Source organism: Mustela putorius, unplaced genomic scaffold (genome assembly GCF_011764305.1).
Source record: "Mustela putorius furo isolate JIRA1106 unplaced genomic scaffold, ASM1176430v1.1 tig00000929_pilon_pilon_pilon, whole genome shotgun sequence".
Taxonomy (NCBI): Eukaryota; Metazoa; Chordata; class Mammalia; order Carnivora; family Mustelidae; genus Mustela; species Mustela putorius.
In genome coordinates this window covers 393,790-410,644 of record NW_025421520.1, presented here as the reverse complement: position 1 = coordinate 410,644, position 16,855 = coordinate 393,790, and the positions used below count along the sequence as shown (strand labels likewise).

Here is a 16,855-nt window from a genome sequence, read left to right as displayed (position 1 = left end):
TAAATTGGATTTTTACTCTTTTATAAACCTTAAACTGGATACACTTGAACATTTTTCTGAGTCCTGTTTCTCTATAATATTAATGGCTGCTCAGTATACTATTGGTATGTCATAGTTGTATTGATCTGGGTTTTTTTGGGACACTTAGGTTGCTTCTGAATTTTTTTTAATGATAAAGACATCCATGAGGTAAAGTTTTTACATTTATTCATAGTTATTTTCCTCTGATGAATTTTGGACATGAACTTGCTAGATGAAAGTAAATGTAAACTTACTGCTCTACAGAAAAGCTGTAATTATTTATATTATCAGAGTATAATTGCCCGTGTCCAAAGCAGCAACTGGACATGATCGTAATTTTTAATCTTTGCTAATTTGATTCAGAACAGAGAAGCACTCCTGAGCGTTTTATGTGAGGGCTCACTGCCCCGCTGTTAGTCATTCCCTGTGTATGTTTACTTATTTCCTAATGGGGCATTTTATTCTAAGAGTACTTTAAAGATGAACTCCCTGCTAGTTACTTCTGTTCCCGCTTCTGTTTCAAATTTTGTTTGTGGGACTTTGTTTTTATGAGTAAGTTTACAGTTATGAAGTATCGGGTCTTTCATTGTTGGTTGTTGATGTAAGGCTCACAGAGCCTTTTCCACCCACACAGGATTACGTAAGTAGTTGCCTGTATTTTGTTTTGGATCCTTATAATTTTTTTTAGCACTTAAATCTTTTAATCCCCATAGGATTGATTTCGGTGATAAATGTGTGGTAGCAATCTGACTTTCCAACCAAGGAGCTGCTCGTGGAGCTGGCCAGCATGTTTTTCTTTAGGAAGGTGGTGCTGGCAGAGACGGGTGGAGTTGGTGGGAATCAGGTGAAGGAGAGAGGTCAGGAGGCTGCTGGGTGGCCCTAGAAGGGGGGGCGGGAGCGGGGATCACGGGGACTGAGCCAAGAAGAGGGTAAGCGCCCTGTGGCTGGAGAGTGAGCAGCGACCCACTGTTGGGCTGAGGAGAGGAGCCCGGGTGGGAGGAAAGGGCAGTCCCACTTGGGGTTCAGCTGAGACACTGACGACGCTTCCGAAACTGGGAGTCTGGGCCAGAGGTCTGACGTGTTGGGCAGCATGTTCTGCACAGAGCTGTGCGTCGCCGTGTGACAGAAGCCAGCAGTTACACTGAGCACCCACGGTGGTCTTGGGGAACCTGTGATGACTTAACAGTAGTGTCCAGTTTTTTTTTTTTTTTTTAAAGATTTTATTTATTTATTTGACAGAGAGAAATCACAAGTACACTGAGAGGCAGGCAGAGAGAGAGAGGAAGGAAGCAGGCTCCCCGCTGAGCAGAGAGCCCGATGCGGGACTCGATCCCAGGACCCTGAGATCATGACCTGAGCCGAAGGCAGCGGCTTAACCCACTGAGCCACCCCGGCGCCCCTAGTAGTGTCCAGTTTTAAGAATCTCCCTTATTGGGGAGCAGACATGTGAACTGCCAAGGACAGAGGTCGGCAGGGCGTGTGATGCTCTGCTCCCAGAAGTGACACATCTCACAGGAGGGACTGGGGTTGATGGAGTGCCAGGTGCGTTCACAGTCGGAGAGAAGGTGGCAAGGCTGACAAGGATGGAGCTGAGGAGGAGGGGGCGTACTTGCCGTGCTGAGGGGTTTGGACGTGGCTTTCCATAGCAGGGTGAAGGCTGGAGTGTGGTGTCGCCACTATCCTGTGGGCTGTGTAACCAGCGCTGGGTTTTTCTTTCCAGAAGCTCCTTTCTAGAGTCGGGAAGGAAGAGTGAGGGCAAAGCGGCTTCGCCACCTTTACCACCCCGTGTGTGAAGCTTGGCAGCCCATGTTTCGTGTGCTCACGCGTCTTCCATCTGTCCCATTCAAAGCTGCAGTACGGCGACAGCAAAGACAATCCTCTGAAGTACTGGCTGTATAAAGAGGAAGGTGGAAGGAGACCCAGGAGGCAGAAGGAGCCAGAGCGAGAGAGGAAACATGGAGAAAAAAGCAGCACAAGGGAAAGAAGAGAAAAGTATCCAAAAGAAAAGATTAGTTCCTTCTCTGACAAGGAAGGGGAAGAAAGACACAAGGAAAAGCGACACAAGGAAGGCTTTCATTTCGACGAGGGGAGGCGCCCTAGTAACACAGATAAGAAAGAGAGGCTGTCGAGAGAAGATGTTAAGAAAAGGGAGTCCAAGGTACCATTTCTTTCTTTCTTGTTTTTTAAATATTTTATTTATTTATTTGACAGAGAGAGATCACAGGCAGCGGGAGTGACAGGCAGAGAGAGAGGGGGAAGCAGGCGCCCCACCGAGCAGAGAGCTTGATGTGGGTTTGATCCCAGGACCCTGAGATCATGACCTGAGCCGAAGGCAGACACTTAACTGACTGAGCTGTCCAGGCGCCCCCTGTATGATTTTTGATCCGTTATTTTAATTGTGTACCTCCTCCAGTTTCGTTTCGTTTCATTTCTTTACTTTTCTCTTCTCTTTTCTTTCTGGCTTTTTTTTTTGTTTGTTTGTTTTTGTTTGTTTGTTTTTTAAGTTGGTTTCGTACCCAGCGTGGGGCTTAAGCTCACAACCCTGAGATTGGGGGTGGAGTGCTCTACTGCCTGCGCCAGCCAGGTGCCTCCTCCTCTGGTCTCCCATTCGGGATGGAGAAGTCAGGATTAAGCATAATAACTATAACGATTTGTTTATTAGAATAATGAGTTGTTTATTAGAAGAATCCAGCGTGATTATGCCTCTCTTACTGCTGCTGAATATGGACCCTGCTCCTTTCTGCTTCTGGGGCAGTGACTGCCCAGGCCCTTGTGGGCATCTTTTTCCAGCCCAGCACTCCGCCAGCTGGGAACACCCACACGGCTTGGGAACAAGGCACTGAGCTGCTCATAGCTACTTTTTCTTCTTCTTCTTTATACCTAGACAGCCATTAAGTCATATTTTTTCCTACCTGGCATAACTGATTTCATTTTTTTTTTCCTATTCCAATCTACTTAATAGACTGATGCCAGACTGCTCTTCCTGTTAAACATGTAATTATACTTTCCTCCAGTTAATTTTGGAAAACATTTTACAGAAAGAATAAAAAAACCCAAAATTTATCTATGATCCCAGACTCAAGAGGTAATCCATTTTGTAATAAGTATGTATGTACTTAAAATTCTTTTTCCTATATGTAAATGAAGGCAACGTTGGAATCCTGCTATTTTTGCACTTTATTCTGGGAAATAGTCTTTTATGGTGGGTGTACGCTTTCATGTGGCCATAACCTTACTTATTTCACAGGCAACCTAATGTGGGACATTCGGGTTACTAATTATTTTTTATTTCATAAATTATTGATGAATAGATTGAAAACCTTAATACATGTTTGTATTCTAGGAATAATTTCCTGGAAGTATTTATAGATGCAAGAAAGTGTTTGAATATCTTTAACTGTTTTCAAGGCTTTTGTATACATTGTGTACTGCACTCCAGGCTGCCTTTCTTGGTGGGTGATTCATTCCTGCCTCCTGCTGCTCTGCACACTTCATGGGTCGGTCCCCAGGGCTGTGAGCTTTCTCTGCCCCAGGGATGCCCTGGCCCTGGTCCCCTGGGTCTTTACCTGTCCCATTCCTGCCTCATACCCCTCCCTCCGGGCCATTTCAATGTGTGCCTCTCTCTTTAAAGCACCTATCTGGATTTGTTGGCTTGCAATCTAATGGTTTTAATTTCATTTTCACAGATTCACTTAATTCAAGAGAATTACAGAAGTAGAATTTATAGATCAGTTGTTCACATTTTCTTTTTATAGGTGGATGAATCCATGTGATAGCCACATCATGTTTGAAAGTTTATAATTTTAAGTCGTGTAAGGAACTAGTCAGATTTATCTGAAAGTAATGTGAAATTGATGAGTAAAAATGTCTTTTACTTACTGAGGTAGTGTATGATCGTCTTTTAGTACACCTTTACTCCTCTTCCTTACGTTAATTATGTGATTGAAGACAGCGGGTAATAACAGTCTTTCAGGAGAGACCGGTGGTGGAGATGCTTTTGTTAAATCCGGAGTTCACGCTTGTTGTACAGAACGTACAGTCATGGTGACTTCACTATGCTGTGCTGATGAGTGTCGTGGAATTTTTGTTTCCTAGGGCAGTGAGCACCGACGTCGGGGCGCAAGTTCACGACGAGATCCCACCGGCAGCCGGGAAGGACCGTGCGCTCTCTGGTGACTGTCGGGCGCGCTGTGCTTCCGCAGACCGTGTTTCTTACGGGGCCTGATTAGAGTCAGTAAATGAGAGTGAACGATAGATGCACTTCACTTCCCCTGGTGCAGCCCCTCCAAATTACAGTCTGGGTGCACTGGAAGAGCTTGGAGCTTGTTATAAATTACTAGTTCCATTTTGCCTTTTTTTTTTTTCTCCCAGGTTTTATTTATTTATTTGTCATAAAGAGCATCAGCCGGGGACGAGCAGAGGGAGAAGCGGCTCCTTGCCACACAGGGTGCCTGGTGTGGGGCTCGATCCCAGGATTCTGGGATCATGACCTGAGCTGAAGGCAGGCGCTTAATGACGGAGCCACCCATGCGCCCCTTGATTCTGTCCTTTTCCATATGTGCTCCTGTGAACTTGGAGAGGAGCACTTACTTTGGGGGGTGAGGGTGTGCAGGCGGGCTCCTGGTCTGCAGCCTGTGGAGCCTGGGGAGGGTGGAGTGTCTGCGGGCAGGCTCCTGGCCCCCATCTGCACTGCCAGGGCCCCCGACCAGTGTTTGTTAGTCGGAGCGCAGAGACTGTCTGGCCACAGCCAGGGCTCGGGCAGCAGCCTGCTGGGGTGGCACGTCTGCGTCTGTGGGGCCTGTTGAGTGACCCTCCAGAGCTGTTGGTTCGTGGGTCAGTCTAACAACAGCACCTCTTTTGTGTGGGTTTGGTGAAGGTTGCAGGTTAGAGTTGGTGTGTACATTCTCATTTTGTACATAAGCTCTAGATTTTCTAAAAGTTTTTATTTACATTCCAGTGTAGCTACCGTGCAGTATAATGTTAGTGTCTGTGTACAGTGCAGTGATTGAGCCCGTCTGAACACCGCCCGGTGCTAGCCTCATTCCCTCTTCACCCGTTCCCCACCGCCCTCCCCTCCGGGGACCTGCCGTGTGTTCTCCAGAGGGAAGAGTCTGTTTCTTGGTTTGCTGCTCCTTTTCCCCCTTTGCTCATTTCTTTCAGTTCTTAAATTCCACATATGGGTGAGGTCATATGGTGTTTGTCTTTCTCTGACTTGTTTCACTTAGAAGAATATTCTCTTGCTCCGTCCATGATCTTACAGATGGAGGATCTCATGCTTTTTCTGGGAGTGACTAATAAAATTACAGAGTGTTCTAGAACTCTCGTAGGGATAGTCATACACATGCACAACTTTGTTAAAACACGTAGTTTTTTCTCTCTGCTGAGGCTCTTTCTTGGTTTGCTGCTGACCTACAAGCAATGTAGGGAGACCCTAGTGCCCACAGCTGTAGTGAGACGGGCTCTGGAGGTCTGCCCGTCCTAGCAGTTTAGATCAGATAGAAGAGCCTTCGCTGAGATGTAAAATGCTTTATGTTTCAAGTCTTTGTTGAAAGTTAATTTTTGAATTTGACCTTATTTCCTAGGTATGCAGAGAATTTAGTAAGAAATAATGGAAAAGATAAAGACTCGAGAGGGAAGGTAAGACATTAATGTTGACTTTATTATGCGGCAAAAGTAGCCCCGAGTCTGCGTTTGGCTCGGAGCGCAGAGCCTGCGGCAGCCCTTGCCGGCAGACAGGGGGTTCGAGTGGTAATTCCAGGAGGACACTGCGGACGTGTTTAGATGAAAAGATACAAAGAGCTCGGAAGTAGGAAAACGGATGAGAGGGAGCTCCACGTGGCCCCGTGTCGCAGCTAGAGAGGCTGCTCCACATGGCCCTGTGTCACAGCTAGAGAGGCTGCACCCAGGGCAGTGGGCCCGACTCTGAGACGAGCCTGGTGCCTGTGGGGGGACCTTCTGTAGTGACAGAATCACGAGCTCGCAGGAAGATGTCGCCGTTGTAAACGAACACATCCTTGGTAAGAGAGCCTCAAAATACAGAATTAGAGGGAGACGTGGAGGGTTCCAGGAGAATGGGGCCTCAGGCGCGTCCTTTCACTAGGGCACAGAGCGACAGCATTTCCCGGCTGGCCGCATGTTAGGCCCCGCAGGGGAAGGGACAGCTCCTGGAGACAGGAGTCCCCATGCTGTCCCCACAGAGGGCAGACGTCTGGTAAGTGAGCAAACCGCCTCAGTGTTGAAGTCTTCCCGCAGGGAGGCCCAGGCTCCGACGACCTCACGGGCACACCACCGTGGTCCTGCCCTCGCGTGACTGTCCCTGTGCGTGGAGGGCGATGCCCGGTCTTTACTTCTTTCCCACCGTCGTGATTACCATCAGAATCATCTTCATGGTGAAGCTGTAGTGACGGTGAGGTGGCGGGTGCTGGGGTTCTCGTTACTGTCCGGCTGTTTTCCTAGTCGGTTGTTGGTGTTGCAGGAGATGTGGTGAGCAGATGGGGGTATCGTATCCCAAGGAAATTTTTCCTGTCACTTTCCTTGGTAGCTGTCTGAAACCTGAGCGACCCTGAGATAATCATCTCTAATGTCTTGTGCCATATTTTTATGTATCTCTTTATCCCATATGCATACCCAGAAACACATGGAATTTTTGTTACTTTGATGCGGGTGTGTTTTATTCATTCGGTTTTGGGGGTGGTTGGATCACTCGCCATCTAGCTAAAGCCTTTCAACGACTTCTTCCCAGGTAACCTTTTCGCTGTACAGGCTTTGACCCTCGTGCTTGAACGTGTGTATTTGGGAGTTAGGGTTGCCTTTTTCTGTCTTGCACACGCACGCCCACGCCCACGCAGCGCCCTGTTCTTACCAAGTCATTGTTCTAGTGACCAGCTCTGCCTCACACTTTTTGTGGATAAATTCTGAAACTGGAGTTGGATGAAAATTTACAGATTTTATAGTGTTTTCCTTATATCTTCCAATTCTTCTAAGGAGCTGTAGATCAGCACTATTCACCAGAGTATAATGTGAGCCGCATTTATAATAATAGATTCTCTAGTAGTCACATTAAAACACAAAAAGAAACAAAATTCATTTTAAGAACATGTTATATAATCCACTACTTCTGGAATATTATTATTCAACATGTAATCAATGTGAAAATTATCAATAAGACATTTTACAATCTTTTCCGACCCTGCTTAGCTTCCGAGATCAGACGAGATCGGGCGCGTTCAGGCTGGTATGGCCGTAGACCTCCAGAAGGATTCTTGAAGGGATTTCACAGCTCATTTTGGCCCATGATTAGGTCATATGTTTCACAGCATTAACACCAAGTTTATCTTTCTTTAATTCTTGAGCCTCATGAAAAGCCTACAATGTGCCAGAATAATTCTCTGGATACATGGAAAGCTCCATACTCTCTTCATGGTAACACATCATTCTGTCTGCAGTCTTATGCACCGAATAGTTGTGGGTAGTGATGTCTAGGACTTGTGCCTTCCTCGCGCTGGTGACCACAGCAGGGGTGGAAATCGGTGTTTCCCTTGCCGGCACAGGGTCACTTTATCTGTCCCAGTCACTAGGAGGTGGGTCTGCTGCTGCCCCCTTATGCATGGTTTCAGATACCCGTGGTCAACAGTGGTCTGGGGGCAGATGGCCCTCCCCCGACGTGTCAGCTCCCTACGCTGCGTCCTACACCCGTGTCACTGCTCTCCCTTCATGTCTTCACGGGGCATTTCGTCATTTCACGTTCTCACGGGAGGGGCAGGTGCAGGACAGTAAGATACACTGAGAGGTCTCAGTGTATTGGTGTCTTGTTATAATTGTTCTACTTTATTCTCAGTTATCGCTGTTCATCTCTTAAATCAAACTTTGTCGTAGGTATGTATGTACAAGAGAAAACATGGTATGTATAGGATTTGGTACCATCCACATTTTAGGCATTGCTGGGGGTCTTGGCACGCATCCTTGCGGGAGCAGGGAGCCACTGTCCTGTTCTTATCCCCACTTCTCAGAGGAGAAACCCAAGGCACAGAGCTTATTCGCCCTGGGTAATCTTGTATTTTTACCTTGGGGCCAGAACCCCAGTCCTCAGCCACTGAGGGCAGCCTCCCTGGGGGGCCCGGGTGGGCTCTGGGGCTGTCCTGGAGACTCTCTCCGTGTTGGCTGACCTCGGCGCTGACTTCCAGCACAGCCGCGAAGAGGGTGCCTTGGTGTGGAAGCTGGCGCCGAGGCACGGGAGGGAAGAAACGGCGGTAAGGGGAGCCCGTCCTTCCGTATTCGGTCCTCCCGTCCGAAGATGTGCTTTTACTTGGGGCTGTTTGCTTTTTTTTTTAAACATTAACATCTAATGTATTACTTGTTTCAGGGGTGCTGTGGCTCATCAGTCTTACACAGTCCACAGCACTCACCACAGCACGTGCCCTCCCCGGTGTCCGTCCCCCAGCGCCCCCCCGCCCAGCAACTCTCAGTTTGTTTCCTGAGACTAAGAGTCTCTTATGGTTTGTCTCCCTCTCTGGTTTCCTCTTTCATTTTTCCCTCCCTTCCCCTATGATCCTGTCTTCAAAGTCCTCATATCCGTCAGATCGTATGTAACTGTCTTTCTCTGATGGACGTATTTCACTCAGCATAATACCCTCTGGTTCCACTCATGTCATTGCAAATGGTGCGCCTTTGCTTTCATAGCCCCTTTTTATTAGGGTGATTATTACTCCTTTTAGACAGCAGAACATGGGTGTGAAGGGGAGGAACAGACTTCTGTTTTTTTTTTTCTTTTTAGTGTAACAGAATTCATTGGTTATGCACCACACCCAGTGCTCCATGCAATCCGTGCTCTCCATAATACCCACCACCTGGCTCCCCAACCGCCCACCCCCACCCCTTCAAAACCCTCGGGTTGTTTTTCAGAGTCCACAGTCTCTCATGGTTCACCTCCCCTTCCAATTTCCCCCAACTCCCTTCTCCTCTCCATCTCTCACTGTCCACCATGCTATTTGTTATGCTCCACACATAAGTGAGACCATATGATAATCGACTCTCTCTGCTTGACTTATTTCACTCAGCACAATCTCTTCCAGTCCCGTCCATGTTGCTACAAAAGTTGGGTATTCATCCTTCCTGATGGAGACATAATGCTCCATAGTGTGTATGGACCACATCTTCCTAATCCATTCGTCCGTTGAAGGGCATCTTGGTTCTTTCCACAGTTTGGTGACCGTGGCCATTGCTGCTATAATCATTGGGGTACAGATGGCCCTTCTTTTCACGACATCTGTATCTTTGGGGTAAATACCCAGGAGTGCAATTGCAGGGTTATAGGGAAGCTCTATTTTTAATTTCTTGAGGAATCTCCACACTGTTCTCCAAAGAGGCTGCACCAACTTGCATTCCCACCAACAGTGTGAGAGGGTTCCCCTTTCTCCACATCCTCTCCAACACACGTTCTTTCCTGTCTTGCTAATTTTGGCCATTCTAACTGATGTAAGCTGGTATCTCAATGTGGTGTTTTTTTTTTTTTTTTTGACAGAGAGAGATCACAAGTAGGCAGAGCGGCAGAGAGAGAGGAGGAAGCAGGCTCCCTGCTGAGCAGAGAGCCCGATGCGGGACTCGATCCCAGGACCCTGAGATCATGACCTGAGCCGAAGGCAGCGGCTTAACCCACTGAGCCACTCAGGCGCCCCTCAATGTGGTTTTAATTTGAATCTCCCTGATGGCTCGTGATGATGAACATTTTTTCATGTGTCTGATAGCCATTTGTATGTCTTCATTGGAGAAGTCTCTGTTCATATCTTCTGCCCATTTTTTGACATGATTATCTGTTTTGTGTGTGTCGAGTTTGAGGAGTTCTTCATAGATCCTGGATATCAGCCTTTTGTCTGTACTGTCATTTGCAAATATCTTCTCCCATTCCTTGGGTTGCCTCTTTGTTTTCTTGACTGTTTCCTTTGCTGTGCAGAAGCTTTTGATCTTGATGAAGTCCCCAAAGTTCATTTTCGCTTTTGTTTTCTTTGCCTTTGGAGACGTATCTTGAAAGAAGTTGCTGTGGCTGATATCGAAGAGGTTACTGCCTGTGTTCTTCTCTAGGATTCTGGTGGGTTCCTGTCTCACATTGAGGTCTTTTATCCATTTCGAGTTTATCTTTGTGTACGGTGTAAGAGAATGGTCGGGTTTCATTCTTCTGCATATAGCTGGAGGAACAGACTTCTGCCGGCATTTCTGTTGCTCTTGTTGGAGATGCCAGGTTGCATTGAAGGCGTCCCGGTGTCAGGGCTGGGAGAGGTATGGCTCACTGCGCGTGCGCGGACGCCACAGCCTTCCTCTGCGGGATGGGGGAGGTTTTGAAAAGAGCAGGCTGGGCAGAGGTTCTAGCTAAGTAAAGAGTCAGCCTTGTCATCATTGCTCTGTATTTAAATGCAAGAGGGTTGAGGGGAATTGAAGAAACCAACTAGAGACCTCTCAGAAGATGTAATTCATTATCAGTGAGACAGAGTCAGGGTAACTAATAATTTTCAGAAATAAATGCCAAACCAGGGAGATCAAGGAAATGGCACTCTTTCCTTAATTTTTAAATTTTTTAATAAAGATTTTATGTATTTATTTATCAGAGAGAGAGGGAGCGGGAGGGAGAGAGAGAGAGGACAAGCAGGGGGAATGGCAGGCAGAGGGAGAAGCAGGCTCCCCGCTGAGCAAGGAGTCCAGTGTGGGACTCGATCCCAGAAGCCTGGGGTCATGCCCTGAGCCGAAGGCAGCCGTTAATGGACTGCAGCACCCAGGTGTCCTGGCACCATCTTTTTATAAGGGGAGGTCAGGGGAGGTCAGGGATAACCGAGTAGTTCTTCCCAAGACTGGTCCATACGGCGCCAGGGTACTCTCAGGGTCCCCGGGGGGGGGGGCGGTTGGTGCTTGAGCAGCTGCTGGTGGAACCTGGTTCTCAGCGGGTTCGAGCTCTACAGAGAGGTGGCATGTCGGCCCTGCGGTCCCCTGGCAGAGCGCGTGGCATGCCCTGGGGTGCTGTGTTTGCCAAGTGGCGGGATCGCCTTGGGAGTGTTGCAGAGTCCCTGTGAGTGTGTGTCACGGAGTCCCTGCGGGTGTGTGTCAGGGCTCCGGTGCCCGGGAACAGCGTTCAGCAGCATGAGGCTGCAAGTTTTGCCTAAGGCTCCTGCTCAGCATGTGTGTGTGTTTCTGTCATTGATTATCGATTAGCAGGAGCCGCGTCTACTGCTGCAGTACAGGGGATGGGCGTCGTTCACGCTAATGTCCAGTGACCCTGTGTGCCGGTGTGCCAAAAGGAACACTTTTAGGGAACAGTTTTTCCTATGAAATCTCTGCATAAGATAACTCTCCCACCCCCAGGCGATGAGGTGCCCTTAATAACCCTCTCAGTCCTGTGGGCGTACGAGAATGTGCGTCTTTGGAAAGTCAGACACGGGGCAGCTGGATGTCTCTATGGCATCGAGCACCGGTTTGGGCCGTACTTGACTGCACAGCGCTGGCCCGGGCTCTAGCGATGACGGACGCGCTCCCCGCTGGCCGACCGTGTCCCTGGGTGCTCCCCGAGCTCCGTCCGCCCCTGCACATCCCTGTCTTCTGTGCACACTCACCATGGTCTGGCCACGCTTCCCGTAGGCTCCCTCTCCCTCCTCTGTGTCTGTTTTGGGTGAGGTGCTGACATCCATCCAGGTTTCACCACTGAAAATTGGGGTCATTTCTTTCTTACCTCTGAAGCCAGGCCCTGTCCCCTAACCCTTTGCACCCCGAGCCCGTGCTGCCCATGTGCCAGAGGTGCCCCCTTGCTGGTATGCTTGTTTCCCTCCAGCACAGGAACCAGAGCCCTTCCGGGGCATGTCTGGTGTGTGGGCCCATGCAGTGCGGCTGAGGAGTACCCGGTGTGAAAGCGGGTGTGGTGTCATCACGTGTCTTTCCTGAGAAGGACGGGGACCTGGCAGGGATGGGGGTGCTGGGCTGAGGATGATGGCGGGGGAGGGTTGGGGCCTGAGGGGCTCCTGCGACATGGAGGAGCAGATGTGGATAAGCAGAAACAGCTTTGGGAGGGAAGATACAAGTTTTCCAAACATCTGTTTCATTTCTGCTACTGTCTTATCCTGGAAACCTGGAATGTGTTTCTACTTGGTTTTCCTGGTACCTGGACCAAGATGGCTTTAGGGTGACAGGTGCAGTCTCCCTACACATGCAGAGCCCGACAGAGCACCCCTCCCACTGTGGGACTTAGTGGTTCCCCTGTTTATTCTCCGGCCTGGAGTGAGGGAGCCACGGGCCAGGTGTGCTCTGATTCAGAGGCGCGAGGATTTGTGTAGCTTGTCTGCTGCTCCGTGAGGAGAGGGCCACACTAAGTACCTTGTGCTACTGGTCTCATCAGAGTTTAGTGGTTTCTCATAAAGGATAAGTTCTTTAACTTTTTTCTCTTTATGGTCATATTTACTATTAGCAAGGTGTTTCTTAGAGAATTTGTTGTTGGGTTATGTTAGTTTTATAAATACATTTTAAAATTAGCAACATCATATCTTAGGAAACATTTTCCCAATGTATTTGCAACGTTCAAATTTGTGATTGATTAAATTTTTTGTGTGTTTGTTTTTACATCTAGGAAGTGGAAAAGGAAGACTTTGATTCAGAAAGTGCTGGAGCAGATGAATATACAGCTTGTTTTGAGGATGATTTTGAAGTTTGTATAAAGTTAAAATTTTTTGTAGCTTAAAAATAATGTGTTCTAAAATATGCTTGCTTTTTTTTTTTTTTTTAAATATTTTATTTATTTATTTGAGAGGGAGACAGTGGGGGAGAGCATGAGAGAGGAGATGGTCAGAGGGAGAAGCACTCTTTGTGATGCCGGGAGCCTGATGCGGGACTTGATTCCGGGACTCCGGGATCATGACCTGAGACAAAGGCAGTCGCTTAACCAACTGAGCCCCCCAGATGCCCTAAAATCTGCTTTCTTAACTTAATAGCTTTATTTCTCTCTTTTCGTTACCCTTAATACTCTATATCTGGGTGATTTAGGCTTGTTACCAATAAAAAGTGCTATACTTCTTTCAATGCTTACCAATCCGATGTAATTCAATGATTTTACAATTGCACATATCAAGTGCACTGCACCCAGATGTGAGTGCGCATATTGGAATAAACATCTGTGTGTGCGGAGGACACCCCCCCCAACACCCTGTCACGTTCTCAGCACAGAACGTTAGCACGTCAGTGTTACTAACAGGTGTCAGTGTATGTAAATCTGTACAGTGGGGTTCATTTTCAGAGAAAAAGGCAGCAGTTTATACAGATTTTTAACTCAGTGACACTGACATCCGTTAACTGTAAAAATTTTTCTTACCTGTAATGAGCATTTTGTCTATTTTAATTCTAGACGGTGCATTTGTTCCATGTGTGTTCTTTAAAGTCAGGTTGTCTTCCAAGGTCCAAAGCTGGGATTTTTGTTTGTAGGACTACGAAGATGACTTTGAGGTTTGTGACGGAGATGACAGCTCTGAGGAGCTAGAAGCAAGAGAGAAGATCGAAGAGCTTCCTCTGGCCCGAAAAAAGGAGATACAAGAAGTTCAGAAAGCCATTAATGCCGAGAACGAAAGGGTCAGCGAATTGTCCTGCAGACTGGCTCAGAAGCAGGGTCCGCCGGAGGGTGAGAGGGACTCGAAGACAGGTACACGCGTCCGTCTCTCAGGACAGTGGGCACCCACGCCCGCACGGTCCTTGGGGGCAGAATCCTTCTAATTAGGTGGCAGACGTGTGAGTGTCTGTGCTCCCGCAAGGGTGCCATGTGGGACACTCAGAAGATACTGGTCCTGTGCGTCAGGGACCGTCCGAGGGGGAGAGCTGCGCGTGGCCTCTCTGGGGGCGGCCTGCAGCCTGCGGGCGGCTGTGAGCACAGGTCGCTCTGGGGTGCTCACGCAGGAGCCACCAGTCCTGGGTGCGGCCCTGTTCACCTTTCCCGTGGTGTCAGTAGGCCTGTCTGTAGCACGTCCTGTTTTCGGATGCCACCGCCTTTGAGTTTCACACAGGAAAGTGACCAGGTTCGGAGAGAGGCTCAGAGCCAATGAGAGCCTATGTGGGCGGCGGCCGCGGGGCTGAGGCCCGGTGTGAGGAGATGGGGTCGGGAACCTGGGCCGCCGGATGTGTCTGACGAGCACTCCTGAGGGAGCCCTTCTCTCCAGGGGGTTTCCTCTACAAAGTTAGAAATGGCACTGTGCTATGATAAAGTCACTTGTAAGAGGAGAACTAAATATTTTCAAGTCGCTTAAAGGGAAAGCTGTGACGTTCTGATAAAAAACTAGCGTTGAACATAGCACCAAATCAAATAGGACAATGTTAAAAATATTGCCGGGTGATATACTACTTTAAATTATCTGGTCAAACAATTAGCAGTTAATACAACGAACTGTGGTTAATAATTAATATGATACAACAATGCAAACCAACGTAGGCAGAATGATTACTATCCTCATTTTTTTAAAGTTTTATGTATTGAAGTAACTTCTGCAGTCCACGTGGGCTCAGACTCATGACGGGGATCCAGAGTCTCCTGTTCTGACCGAGCCGGCCAAGCGCCCCTAGTCCCCTCGTGTTCTGTGCCGGCCGCAGAGGGGGCCGAGCCGAGCTGGCGAGTGCTGACCCGCCGAAGGTTCTCTGAGCTTTGGCGAACCAGCGTCTCGGGAGCCAGTGAGTGGTCCCACGTGAGAGATGCTTCAGTGTCACGACGCAGCATTCTTTCTTTGTGCAGGTGCACTCGGTTCCCCCGCCAAAACCCCAGTTTGTGGAATTTTCGTTGATTTTGCCACAGCCTCACGCCGTGAGAAGAGTCGGACTCAGGCCCTTAAGCAAAAGTAGGTGTGTTGGGAGTTTGTGAGGGGATTTTAATATACTTCGACATGCTTTAAAAAATGGAGCTTTTCTTTTCATTTTCACTGCAGACGTTAGGTACATTTTTAAATTTGTGCCGCGCTTTTCTGTGTTCTGCTGTCGTGTTAATAGTGTCTATGTGTGGCCCGCTCTCCCCTCCGCTCGGTGTCCAGCGTCCAGATCCTGGAGTCACCCTGGGAGTCGGAGCCTGTCTTGGCTGAAGGGATCACAGCCATGCACTCCCTGACCTGCCTGAGCTGGGCCCTCCCGTGTGTGGGCGCCGGGCTCCCCCTCGGGGTGCAGCTGGCACCACCTAGTGCCCGCACGCCGGTGGCCTCAGTGTTCCCGGGTCCTTGTCTCAGATGGGGAGGCTGAGTTGTCAGGGTCCGTAGTACTAGTGCTTGGTGACACGTGGCGCGAGCTCCCCTCTTTGTCCCAAGCCCTGTGCCGCCGTGTGCTAACCATGTCACTCGGCCCTGCGGCTCCGCGTTACCGATGAGGACATGAGGCTAAGGGTCGGCGTCTGGACGGCGGAGCTGAGCGGGGAACCCAGGGCCCCCAGATGGCACAGCCCATGCTTACAATTTAAGAATTCATAAAATTAGAAATTTATGAAAGTCAAGGTGTATAGTCTCAAGTGAAGGGTTTATCATATTAGGCTCAAGTATGATTTAGGAGTAAACGTAAAAATGATATGTTTTTTAGGAAACCGTGTTTAAAACTCCTCATTCCATCTAGCTCGTGCGCGACTTTAGTGGGTACTTAGGAAACTTTGCTTAATAAACTAATAAATCATGATTAATAAGAATCAGTTTTCATATCATTTTTGTTGTCCTTATATTTTGGGCCTTCACAATAGTAATATCAGTTTTTGCCGCTATGGCTAGGTTTTGTTTTTGCTTTAACCTCATTCAAGTCTTGGAAACTACATGTGGTTTAGTGTAATTTTTAGAAACTCGGAGAGAATCAGAACCACGCAGTGTCATGTGTGGGCATAGATAAACGTCAGCTGGAATTACGTTCTACAAAGCAAGAAGATGATCGTTGCAAGTTCTGTGTACTGGTTGTGGCAGGCAATGGGGGGCCCTTGCTGGGCACAGGTCATCCCACGGTTTCAGGTCCTGGGATGTTACCGTATTATGGTACATAAGTGTATGTATTATTTGAATTACTTCGGGTCAGAAATGACGCTGAACATGGAGGACTGTGGAGGTGCTAATTCGGGAAGGTGTGACAGTGGCCAGAGCGTAAGGTCATGGAAAGGTGGCCGTTAGTGGGATGTCTGAGGACGGCCATGTAAGGGGGGACGGGGCGGATCTCTTTTGCAAGCTGCCCGGTGGTGGAGACCATTCCCCACACACAGTCTGAGCACCAGCCGTGTGGAAATCCTAGTAAATGGGAGAAAACAAACGCTCTGGCCAGGCAGAGCTCGTATCCAGTGTGGCTGATGAGCTGTGAATTCAGGGCTTGGTCCTGGGCAGGCCACAGGAGGGGCCCAGAAGGAAAGAGAGACCAGCTCAGGTGAGTGGAGAAGGACAGTGCGTGAGGCCAGGGGAACCCACAAACAGGAAGCACGCTGGCGGCCTCCTTGGGCAGGAGGGGCAACGGGCGGTGTCGTGTGCTGCTTGGCCACCTCCAGTCTGAGCATCTCGGAAGGGTGGCCTAAAGGATGGCGTGTACCTGACCACAGCCCAGGTGACCTCACAGGATGTAACCCTTCGGATCAAGGCATCAGTTCATGAGGTGACGTCCTTGCTTTCCGTGGAAGTTCTAGGCAAGCACATATTCTAACTTTATTTTGTGTTCACGTCTGGCGCACGGAATCAGAACCAAAAATTTGGTTCATTCTCTCTTTGCATTGCTGGTGCATGACTTGTTATTAACAACTGTTGAGTACCTCAGACTCACACACACAGGAAAATTGGGTCCTCGGCAATGACCTGATCTGATCATAAGCTTCCTCATGCTCCCCCGTGAT

At 48.6% G+C, this 16,855-nt stretch overlaps 1 protein-coding gene across 9 annotated transcripts in view; it reads left to right on the top strand.

Annotated features, from left to right (window-relative positions):
• Positions 1–16,855, top strand: part of DYNC2I1 (dynein 2 intermediate chain 1) — a 52,709-nt gene that overhangs the window by 9,876 nt on the left and 25,978 nt on the right. For 8 of the 9 annotated variants that reach the window (XM_045086305.1, XM_045086303.1, XM_045086304.1 and 5 more), the window contains 6 exons: positions 1,871–2,179; positions 4,117–4,193; positions 5,604–5,658; positions 12,620–12,697; positions 13,468–13,681; positions 14,759–14,861. In XM_045086305.1, coding sequence (XP_044942240.1) covers positions 1,871–2,179; positions 4,117–4,193; positions 5,604–5,658; positions 12,620–12,697; positions 13,468–13,681; positions 14,759–14,861 — 836 coding nt within the window. Of the gene's footprint in view, positions 1–1,870; positions 2,180–4,116; positions 4,194–5,603; positions 5,659–10,064; positions 10,106–12,619; positions 12,698–13,467; positions 13,682–14,758; positions 14,862–16,855 lie in introns of those variants that run through there. The other variant, XM_013063242.2, reaches the window with a different exon arrangement.